The sequence below is a fragment of the Plectropomus leopardus genome, chromosome 1 (genome assembly GCF_026936395.1).
Source record: "Plectropomus leopardus strain MGB_pleo_1.0 chromosome 1, ASM2693639v1, whole genome shotgun sequence".
NCBI classification, from domain to species: domain Eukaryota; kingdom Metazoa; phylum Chordata; class Actinopteri; order Perciformes; family Serranidae; genus Plectropomus; species Plectropomus leopardus.
Window position 1 is genome coordinate 39184423 of NC_142176.1, and position 12409 is coordinate 39196831.

General features: G+C 40.8%; 1 protein-coding gene across 1 annotated transcript in view; it reads left to right on the forward strand.

Moving 5' to 3' along the window:
- LOC121943534 (neural-cadherin) overlaps positions 1-10771 on the forward strand; it is a 398280-nt gene extending 387509 nt beyond the window's left edge. The window contains exons 36-37 of the mRNA XM_042487073.2: positions 4202-4356; positions 7463-10771. Coding sequence (XP_042343007.2) covers positions 4202-4356; positions 7463-8071 — 764 coding nt within the window. The 3' untranslated portion in view covers positions 8072-10771. The remainder of the gene's footprint in view (positions 1-4201; positions 4357-7462) is intronic.
- The last annotated feature ends 1638 nt before the right edge of the window (positions 10772-12409 follow it).

The following is a 12409-nucleotide window of genomic DNA, read 5'->3' on the forward strand; positions in this document are numbered from 1 at the left end:
ACTGGAGTTGTGGTGAGGGGGACAAGTTGACAGTAAATGAATATTGATTTTTCCTCTTGTACTGTGCAGCTGGTTTCTGGCTGAGTGAATTTACTCTTACAGAGTTGTCAGAGGGTGGGCTGTTTAATGGGGTGTTATCAATTCACGGGGAGTTTGAGTGCTGTCTGTTGGTGTGCTTACATGATGGATTGGCTGCCAGGTTTTAGTTGTGATGTAGAAGAAATACGTGTGGATTAGAGAAGAAAAAGCAGAGGTTGATGAAGAAGGAGAGACAGGAGCACTAAGTGTTAAAAAGATGCATTTGAATTGTTTAAAATCGCAGATTTTTTCACATTGATGTCTTACCTCAGATTAATAGGATTTTAGCAGGCAGGGTATTTATAGCACTGCCAGTCGAATTCGTTTGCGGTTTGTGAATGCTGCTGCTCTCAAATGTGATTAAACACTGCTCTCCTATGTATAGAGCAGTGTTTTCAAAAATAGATTTGAAAAAAAAGGAGAATGACTCCAAAAAGAATTCAGTCAGGCTCAATTAATGATATGGGGTCGTGGATTATTAAATATTATCTCAACATTGCACACCAGATTCTACAAGTTGCTCCTATTGCAGTTCTGCAGGGAAAAAGTGCTTTTGATTCAGCTGTTTGATTAGAGGGGAAAAAAAGCTCAGCTGAATTAAAAGGAAAAAATAATGGCAGAGAGAACAGTGAGTGTGTGGGTGGGTTGGTGTAAAACAGGTTAATATGGAGGGGCTACTGAATTGTAAAGTGTTAACTAAGGCAAGAGGTGAAAGGGATGAGACAAGACACTGGGGATTTGTTACACATCTGCAAAGGTCACTGCAATGCTAGAGAGGGAAATATATGCAGATTGGTTGAAGTGTGCATGTGTGCCCGTTGGTGTGTGATGCATGTGATCTGCTTTTTACTTGAACAGAATCACTTCAGCATTTTGAAGTGAAACTTAAAGCAAATACTCCTGAGTTCTGTAGCTTAACACCTCCTGACATCAGCATACACGTTAAATGTGACTAATTCACATTTTTAAAGCTGTCAATTAGTAGCGGGAACACGAGTAGCTCTAATCAAACGTCAGGCCACAAATTGTGTCTGATTCCATTGGTCAGGGCATCATTAGCATTCTTTGAATCTACGGATGTAATTTACAACCAAACGCTGTCAGCACTGCCTTCAGTGGCGATAACTTAACGTTCTACGCCTGCGAGGCCTGTCATCCAATCACACAGTTATAATTACCTTTAACCATAGAGAAACTGGCAATTGTAAGGGAATGAGGATGTGAAGAATCTGCATTTTAAGTGGCCTCATGTGAGTAATAGTCTTTAATAATTGGAAATCTGATATGTTTTAGCCAGTTATGTCGAGCTCTTCTATTAAGTCACTGACCAACATTATAGAGGGGAAACTGAATGAAACCTTTAAGCAGTATGTTACTATTGCAACACAATGCGTCATTACTGTTATTCCAGGAGTCACTGGAGACCAGCATAATTTAAATGTTGTTTTAGAGAGAAAAAAAATAGACTAAAGAAAAGTTCCTGTGATAGATGCACATACTGAGCATATTCCTTTATTCAAATTTGGAAAATGCAGACTTTTTTTCTCAATTAAATCAAATTTAAAACTCTTGACAAGCACTATTTCCATATCATAAACCATCTTAATTCCTCATATGAATTTTAAAGTAAGAAGTTTGTCTTACAAAAATTGTGCTCCAGATCTATCTGTACTTTAATATCATTTTTAAAAAATGCCTAAACAGTACGACAGCCACTAGCCTTTCTCCTGGAATGTCAAAAGCATCCATGACTTTGCTCAGTCGATGTTTGCTGCATTGTGACTCTCCCCCCATCTCATTTCCTCCAGTCGCCAGTCATGTGTAATAAAATGGGCAGTCACTGTCATGTAAGCTTCCATTTGCTGTGACGTCCAAATGTGTGTGGTGAAAGTTACTACTGCACTGTGCTTAATTTGCTCTATAACCGTGTCTGTCATTCTGTCATATTTTGCCAACAACACATGCATAGCGGTGTCTCTTTTACGTACAGTGTACCCTGGCTCCAGAGTTTTTATTGGTTTCTCAACCCATTCAGAACGCAATTATGTTCCAATACTATATGATTTGTAATGATGGATTTGTACTCAAAATGCAGTCATATGTCAATAATTTCTGGGTTTTTGTTCTTTTATAAAGAAGTGAAGTGATATGTGTAGATAGATAGAAGTGATCATAATCAATAGAATACATTATAACTGATTGTGTCAGTAACTATTTCCCCATTTAAAGTATTTTCCTGTTCATTTTCCAGTGACACTCTAATGTCTTATGTTCAAATTATGTACTTTAACAATATGATTTATAGACTTAAATGTGCCTGGCCTTTCCTCCTTTCCTCACAGTTAGCCATGCTTGTTTTAAAAAGGGGCTTGCTCTCCTGCAGTCCACTATAGATAACATGGAACACTGTGATTACCTTAAAGACATCCGATAAAAAAAGTTTGTGCATTTTGGTGGAGTCAGACAGCAGCAGTCATAGATCTAGACATCCTAGAGCAGATTTGTCTATTGGAATGGATGGGGGATCTGAAGGGATGAAACCCTGTATCCTAAATCATATTCACAGGCCTAAAGTTTTCTTGGTTGATGTTGACAAGCTGGAGTCATCTGTGCTACTGTGCATGTGATGGGCCTTGCAGAGATATACATATCATATTATAGCCATGTGAAGAGGCTTATTTTCTGCATTCTGCCCAGATAACTGCAGAATGGTCACCATAGCTTTTATGCACTTACCCATTTCAAGTCGTTTGCCATGTGGGAAGTTGGTAAATGGTAAACAAATTCTTGCCTACATACTTTGCATTTCAAGTTTTACCCTTCAAAAGCTTGAAAGGCTGTCAGAAAATCTAGTTGCAATATATTCTTCCAGCTCTATATTGTATTGTATATATTATTATTGTTATTATTATTCTTACAATAACAACATTCTCTGTTGTTCATTGTAGCTTTGCACACACTTTTTTATTTTTTTTATTATGAGCTTACATAGTAGTTTTATGCATTGTATTGCAGCATAAAGCACATTATTATATTTTACACACTTTTTTATATTTTACACACTTTACACACTCAGCATAGTATCCACATTGTAATTAAATATTCACATATTAGTGCTAATTGTCTGTTACTGTATTTTTTCAAATTTAGATTTTTACACTTACATACACAGCATATTATACACACTTTAATCTTTAATTTTGTTTCAATATTTACATATTGTACTAATTGGTTACTATTACTGTATTTGTATTTGTACATTTCTATTTTTACATTCTTGTCCACTTATTTCTACTTGCTATAATTCTCTATGCTGGCATCAGAGTGACTGCAACAAACCACAGTTCCCCCTGTGGACCAATAAAGTATTTCTGATTCTGATTTCTGGTTACCTGGCACTCCACCTCAGGTTGCAGCTTCTCATCATTTAACCACCACCATTTTTGTTAACTGCTCGACTAATTGCTCTCTTGTTGCATCAAAAAAAGTGCTGTAGACACAAACACGACTCCAAATAAATGCTAATGTTGTTCCGTATCGGCTGGAGTTGTAAATAGGTTGTTTGCTAACACAGTTACCATATCAACAAGTGAATAAGGTTGAGTCTTGGGCACAGTTTGTTTGTTGTTGTCAATTCAGCTTCCAAAAACAGCGGCTCAGGAAGAACTGGTCTCCTGGGGACGCACAGATACTCAATTTCGCCAACCCCGGGAGTCTTTGACTTCTCCTTTCCACCAGTAAATAGAATAAGATAAGGGGGGTGTTGCTTGGAAAGTTTTTGACTGAAGTGTGTGTGTAAAGTACTTCTGGCCACCAACACATCACTTGAGTAAAAAGGTACCTGTTGCAAACACTCCTTGAAATCCTTGAATATATTTTGCCAAAGAGCAGCAGTAAAATAACTCCTGTTAGCTTGAACCCTAAAACATCATTATCAGTTGAACCCTCCAACTCATCACATTTCTGCTCACATTTTTTGGCAAACGTTACTCAAGGCCAACTCCATCAAACAGCACCTCTCTTTGGGGCCATTCCTTAACTGGCTGCAGGATTTTAATCACTGAGATTGTAATACTAATGCCTGCATTGATTAGTCTCCATCAACTTTCTGTCTTTTCTCCAGTGCTGCTGTTGGGCATTTTCCTCTACACTCGCTGGAGGAGCTACAAAGGCCTCAAAGAGGGCGTTTACCACGTCTCAGCCCACCACGACGGCTGGGAGGACATCCGAGAGAACGTCCTCAACTATGACGAGGAGGGAGGCGGGGAGGAGGACCAGGTACACCGCTTGCACACACACATACACACACACACACACACACGCACACACACGTGTCGTGCACAGTTACAAGGAAGGTTTAAAGACTAGTTTTAGGAGGATAAATTCACCTTAACGCAGAAGCAATGGTAATTTTGAGATACTCTCAATCATTAGCAAAAGTATTAGTTTTTGTCAAATTTAAGTGATCTCATACTTTAGTGGACAAAACCTAATTGCATTTTAATCAACTATTAGTCATTACTTTCAGTCAAAATGTTTTGCTTACTGTAAACTAATTAGATTGGGCTTATAAAGGTGTTGGAAGTTTTTCTACAAATGAATATTATTCCTAAACATTTGCAAACTTGCATTTCTCTAGCAAGGTTTTGACAGGTTTAAAGGATGATTTGAAGCACACTCTTACTCCTGATAGTTTGAAAAGCTCAACATCTTAAACTTTCAGACCATAAATAATTTGAGATAACTAGACAAATATTTGTACCCGGGTTTTCTGTAGAGAGGCTAAATATATAAATATGTATTTTATTTCAGTGTGAGTTTCTGTCTAAAACTGCAACATGTTAGTCTGGAGGTTTAAACTCATGTCCTCTGACAGAGTAAATGATTAAAACTGGATTTTCAGCCCTGCCACAGACCTGCCTGTCAAGGTAACAGCCACAGCTGCAACCAAAAAAACATAACAAATCCATTCAACAGCTTCACCATTCAGTCAGACACACACAGCTGTTTATTTACTGCGAAATATCAACTCGCAACTTGTTCTAATGGCTGTTCAGGTGTGAGGGTTATTTGCCAGCTAGCAAAACAATCCGGCACTGACCATTTAAGGGTGCTCTGATCTCAAGCTGCCGGGGTTGGGAATTAAAGTAACACTGGTCACTAAGTTAAGTATTTAGAACACAAAATATGAGTAACTGTATTTTGCTACAGTTACAGTTTAAATTGGTGATATTCTAAATACAGTTACTGTCTTTAAAATAGATTGCTGAAAGGAATTACGGTATTTGTTCTAGTTTTATTTGCTCTAACACTGTCATCTAACTGAACGTGACCCGAGCCACCACCAGTTCGATATTATTGTTTTCAGTTAAAATGTTAACTGGCTGCTGGCTGCTTTGAGCTTGACTTTTGGCCGACGCCCTGTCTCTATTTATTCCTATCGCTCGCTTGGAAAGCTCTGCAAACAGCTGAGTCATGAAGTTAAAGGGTTTTTTTTTTGTTTGTTTGTTTTTACTGGGCGTGTGCAGTATGTGTTTTTATTACTGGGTGAGTGCAATAGGTGTTGTGTGCAATGCGTGTAACTATGTGCAGTTGCATATCTGGTGTTGTTTTTGTTCATGCTGTTGTGTTTAATACAGGAAAACACAGGACACAAATGAGCTCAGCTAGATGATTGATTTTGAAGTATTCCAGAAGTAATCCAAAGTATTTAGAAAACATGACTTAGTTTGAGTAACTAATGGAATGCATTACAAATTCCATTTTATAGCATTTCTTCAGTAATCTGTAATGGATTTTTTAAAAGTATCCCTCCCAACAGTGCATACTGCTCATATGGTCCAATACACCACTACTTTTAACTACTACTTTAACATTTTAGTCTCATCTCGTCTCGGCAACGAAAAAACAAAACATACATTTTTATCAGTTTTTATATCAAAGACTTATTTTAGTCCATCAGAGTATCACCTTTGTAATGCAAAAAAGGTCTTTGATGAACATACTTAACATATTTATGTAAACAAAATTGACGCACCCACATTTCTTGCAAGCATAGGCCTACAATGTTACATGTGATACACTATTGTACTGAATGTTGCACTCTGTGCTGTCATGCCGGTGAAATGTTTCCAACTGCACTCTTTTTAAGATAGCTTTTATTTGCAAATGCTTAGTCGTGGATGCAAGGTAGCAGTTTTATTGTGGATCGAGTCAATTCAGTTTGGAATAGAATTATTCACTCTGTGTGTGTGTGTGTGTGTGTGTGTGTGTGTGTGTGCGTGCATGCATGCACGCACACACACACGCACGCTCTAGTGTTTTAATTAGGCCCACGCAAAATCCTTATCTCCTCTCTCCAACAGCCACTATAACCCACAAGCACTCAACAGTACTTAAGAGCTTGCATAATATCACGCCTTTGATCGAGACAAACACATGTTGCAACACGTACACACACACAGACATACACACAGTAGAAAAATGACTTGCATACACAGATTGTTGCGACACCTTGTCAGTCCCCCCAAAACCCTAAAAGTCCTGTCCTCTGTACTATAAATCACCTACAGCCAAACATACAAAACTCTCTCTCTGTCTCTCTCTCTCTCTCACCCCCCCCACACACACACACACACACACACACACACACACACAAACGGTCCTGATCACCTATAGCAGAGCAGATGCTGCAGTTAATTCTCAAGAGTCTTGTTTGAAAACTCTCTGGAGGAATAAAATCAGCACTTTCCACTCATCACATAATCAGTTTTACAAAGCGACCCACACCTCCTCTGTGCGTATCATTTCTTCCTCCTCCTCCTACATCCCTCCGTTTATTTTTTTATCTTGTCTCTGCTGCCGTGGTTACAGATTTGGTGGAATCACATTAGCACTAAAGTGATAGGCTGTTAGAGTATATATGAAAGTAATGGCGGCTCCTAAACCCCAGCGCAGCAGTTCATATAAGAGATGGATAGAAAGAGAGAAACCCTCCATCTCCTTTCTCAATCACCTCCACTCATATTTTTTTATCTCTTCGGCCTCCCTCTCACACTTTCACATACGATAAAATTACGATGACTTCTGTGAGACAGTAAATGGAGATAGATTGGAAACTTAAATAGGTGGAACATTCACAGTAAATGTTATGGGGAGAGCTGATTGTTTTTCTGCTCTCTCTTCATTTTTCTGCTCTCTCTCTGTCATATTTCATTCTTTTCTGCCTCATCTCCCCCCAAAAACATTCTGTCTTTCACTCTGGCTCATTCTTCTGCTTGCTCTCATTTTTTTGCAGTTTCTGTTCTAACTGGGACTTTCCCTCTGCTTTCCGTGTGTGTGTGTGTGTGTGTGTGTGAATAAACGTGTATATTTGTGTGGTTAGAACGCCTACGACATGGCGGAGCTGCAGAAGTCTCTCCAGCCGAGCCCGGCGCAGTCGGTGCAGTACTGCCGCTCCAGAGCCCTGCACCACCCTCCTCCTCCACTCCACCACCACCATCACCTCCTCCACCAGGCGTCCCCTGCCCCGCCCTCCGCCCAGCCACTGGACTCCCTCAGCCGGACCACCAGCTCCACCACTCTGCCTCCCTCTGCAGCCTCCACCACCTCCACTGCCACCACCACCACCAGCCTCCGCAGGGACGTCCCCCCCACCAGACTCCCTGCGCAGGGCCAGGCCCGCCCCTCCCAGCTAGCGCGCCGCTCCCTGTCCTTCTCCAGCCAGGACCTGGCCCGCTACCTGTGCGAGATCATCCGCGATGCCGACCAGCATCCGGACACGGGGCCTTTTGACTCCCTGCAGGTGTTCTCCACAGAGGGAGGTGGCTCGCCCGCCGGCTCCCTCAGCTCCTTCAGCTCGGCAGGGCTGGATGGAGGGAGCAGTGGGGAAGGAGGAGGAGAGGGGAGGAGGGAGGAGACTCTCGGGGAGTGGGGGCCTCGCTTCGAGAAGCTGCGGGCATTGTACGAGCGAGCCGAGGCCAGCGACCTCTGAGCTCACACATGTCAAAACTGATCGGACCCTGAGAGCGGGCCATCCCAAAACAATCAATTAGCGGATGCTCAGCGACTGCAGAGGCAGGAAAACAGCGAGAGACTGACTGACAGAGAGATCTCTCCACACCCCTCGCTCACTGACACAGAAGGTGTTGTATTTACTGGATGATGAGCCCCGTCAATCAGCATGGTGGCAGATGAAAGTGTCCCTGTGAAAAGAGCCTGTCGCTCTGCACTTCCTCTACCTTAGACGACAAAATTTTGCAGGAGCAGACATTATCAAACCTGCCAGTCAGGTTAAAGGCTTCAGAACGTCACTTTGTAGCCGGGCTACTCATCATGATGGAGCTTAGCTTCACTGTCAGAAAAATCTGTTCCAGTCACAGCCGCTAAAACCCCCAAATTTCCTCTATTTTCTACCACTCATTGTGAGCTGCTCTGGATGAGTGTCAGCTGAAGGCCTCAAATGTGAAATCAAAATATTTTGGCCAGGTTATTTTTTGTACCTGAGCGAATCAATGCCACATAAAATGTATTTTTAAGCACCTTGCTGCTGAATGAATTCTTTGTAAATAAACAAAGGACTCTTGCTATATCCTGCTCTGAGCTGTTCCATGATGCGGCAGTGAAGATGAGTGGGATCATTCTGAGTAGCCCGTGTGTCTGGATTTTCAGTATATAGTGGACACATTGTGTTCTCGCTGCCTGGCTGTACACAGCTTCTGTCAATGTTTGTAAGAGAAAAAAAGTGCTCCGACCAGCACTGGGTTGCAGGGTGAGATTATTCTTCTTTTCTTCTGGTAATGTGTCCTTCACTGGGTTGAGTAATTCTGTATTGGTTGGATGTTTCAAGTTTCAATGCTCCGTGGGTTGTAAGACATCAAGCTTTCTACTTACTACTGCGCCTTCGTCTTCATGTGATTTCCTATTCTCATCCGCGCTCCTCCGCTGCGCGTTCCTCCTCACCCAGGGGAGGGTACACAAAAATTCAAACAGCTTTGTAACAAAGAAATGGGAGCGGACGTGCGGACTGCGGGAGGGAGGAAATACTTGCTCTGTTGCTCTGTTCCACGTGCGCTCTTCCTCAGGCATACCAAATGTGGCGGCTGCGAGAGACTATTTTAACAGATGATTTCACGGTAGAATACAAACTATGTCAAATGGCTTTCCAAGGTGACTGCTTAATAAATACAAACGGAAAGAGGAGGATGCAGGAGATTTATAGTGATTATTAACATATAGTTCTGAGCTGTAATACACATGCCATAGGCCTTTTAAACACGCATTTACCTATTGTCCCTTGCTAAATTATTCCTGATTGAAGGAAAATGGACTGAAATTGCTGGAAAATAATAAGTGTGCAGTTACCATCCAAGTTGTGAAGTTGTTCCTGTTGTTTGCCTTCCTTTTTACATCAGTTTGATGGATGGTTTTTTTTCCCCTAAACTCGAAAACTCCTGCTGTTATGAAACCGGTGAGAACAATTTGAGTAAAGAGAAGGAGAAGGGAATAATAAAGCGGTGACGGGAAAGAGGTGTTTGGAAAGGACCTGTTCTTTTCACCTTTTATAAGAGGGATGATTGCAGGGTTGAGGGCTGAATCAGGGAGCAAACAAGAAAGGGAGGAACCATCTTACCGTGCCTGGCTCTGCGGTGAAATGTGCCACCATGGAGCTTAGTGGCTTTGAAGGGAGCTGTAGAGACAGAGGTGATGCTGGGAGCAGTGGTTTTCTGCTGAAACGCTTTGTTGCACAGCAAATGGCATAAATATAAAAGTCATGTGTCCTAACCTCATCCCACCACTACCCACCCTGCCTCCCTGCAATCCTCCAAAAAGCCGATTGGCTTCTCCTGGCATTTCAGGCACTGTATTCTGCTGGAAGACACAGCAGCGCTCTCATCATGCTCTTTTTATTCTTCTCGGCGCTGGCAGAGCCGAGCCTGTCGGCAGAGAGCAGTTAAAGGGTAGGAGTGTGTGAAAACATGTCAGGCCACTAATCCTAATAGGAGCTGATGGCTTGCTGTCATGCTGGAAAAAACCAAAGGATTGCGGGTACTTTAAAAAAAAAAGAAAGAAAGTCGACAGAGGAGTCGATTCCCAGATTGCAGCTTTCCAGAAACACGCTATTTTCTTAAAAGCCAGGGCAACAATTCAGCTTTTAAAAATAAAGAGACTTGGCGGTCAGGTGAGGGTTCAGTCCACTGTGGGATGATGCTTGAAAGGTAAGACACACAGGCTTTTTCTTATTTTTTTGTAAAGACAGTGGGGATTTCCTAAAGAGGGATGCTTTTTCTTTTTTTATTCCTCAGTAGAGAGGGGCCGAGCCTGAGCCACACAGACTGGTGAAGGATGATGCTTCATGCTACACTTCTCTCTCTGCAGCTGTCACTCCCCACCACCATTCATTTGTACCATAAAACAGCTTCTTAAATGTTGTGTTGCAGGTGCAGACATGTTGTGAACAAAGTTAATGTTTTTACATCATTTGTAAATATAAAGATAGATTAATTACATTTATTGCTTTTTGTCAAAGAAAGCACCACATAAATTTAAAATGTGCAGCTACTGAGAAAATAAAAGAAATAAAACCGAACATGTGTTTTTTTTATCATCAAGATGGTGATGAGTTTTGGACAGTTACGTAAGTGTTTTGTATTTGCTTTGTTTTTGTTTTTTTCTCAATAAATTCATTTGTTTGCACCAGTGACTGTGCTGAATCATGACTGCATCTGAGAGAAGAAACTGAAGAGTAAAAAAAAAAAAAAGTTTTGAGTGCCACTTCTGCGACCTAAATGCGTCATACGCCAATCACTGCTGTTCGCACGGTGAGTAATTGTGCACTCTGTAATCTGCATACATATGCTTTATAGCACAACATTAGCATACATGCAACAGTAAGACAGACTAAAAAGTGAGGGTATACTGATGTGAACATTTCTGATACCAGTAACATGTTTACAAAAATATCTGCAGATGCCTATACTTTTAACCGCTGCATTTACACTCTATAGTTCTTATTGATTACACCTCCACAGTATTCAAACTTTAAGCCAATTAGATTTTTGAAAATATGATTTTCAGCCTATTTAAAAAGATTATGACAATGTAGCTGTAAAGACCTCCTGAGCCTCAACAGACTATTTTGAGGCCATGATGAAATCAATGTTTTAGAGCTCGTTAATACCACTGTTCTCATTATAGATATAATAGACTATTACTCAATGGTATGATGACCGAATAAATGTAGTAGTAGTAGTTGTGACTGGTTTATGTTGGTACTCCCTCTGAAATAACTGTATTTCCACAGAAAGTAGACTAGAATTTCATAGAAAATTTCCTCTATTACCCATCAATTCAAGTTACAATTGCAGTTATCCAAAGGTTATGTTAGTAACAGCCAAATCATCATTCTGTACTATCTAGGAATTAAGACAATATTTTCTAATAGTTTATATAGAGAGAGATAGATAGATAGATAGATAGATAGATAGATAGATAGATAGATAGATAGATAGATAGATAGATAGATATTGTTCATGGCTGCATCAGTGCTTTCCTGGTAACTTTTTTCCTCAGTTATCATGGGTCTTCTTTAATACTACAGATGTTTTTTCATAATTTACTGTTGATTTTTGTGATTTTTGAATGACATACTATACTACATCCTTTTTGGGGGGATTTTGGATGACACTGTACTGTTAGGGGTTTTGGGGGGTTTTTGGAAGACATACTATACTGTGTAGTTTTTGGTGATTTCTGTAGCAAAAACTATACTACGTAATTCTTTGTGATTTCTTGATAACATACTATATTATGTTGTTTTTTATGATTTTTGGAAGACATGCTATTATATATATTTACTACTGTGTGTACAGAGGTCATTGTTGCTGTGTGTTCTGTGTTATGATGGCTGGCGTCTAACTTATTTTCTGGATTTATTGACCATTGATTTCGGATATTGAACGTTGCGATCTTCGCTTTGACCCTGGCTTGGTGAAATACAACGATTCTGAATAAGGACTGAAAGAATGAGAGCGGAGCTAGTTGTGAACTAGCTAACTAGCCGCTAAGCTAAAAGCTGACCAGCCAGCTAACAGCTGACAGTGCTATAACAAACAGCACAACCAGGCAATATGGGTCTGGAGAAGGCGCCGTCAGCAGAGGAAGATGACGACATTAAAAGTCGCTCTTCTGTCTGATGGAGGAGGTTTCTGCTGTGAGGCTGCAACAGAAAGGGATAGGGATCTAAAGGCATAGAGCTGGACTGTAACGACATTGAGGTATGCCACCCTTGTCCCAGGAGAAACAGCAACGATAAACCAGCTGTCATCATGAG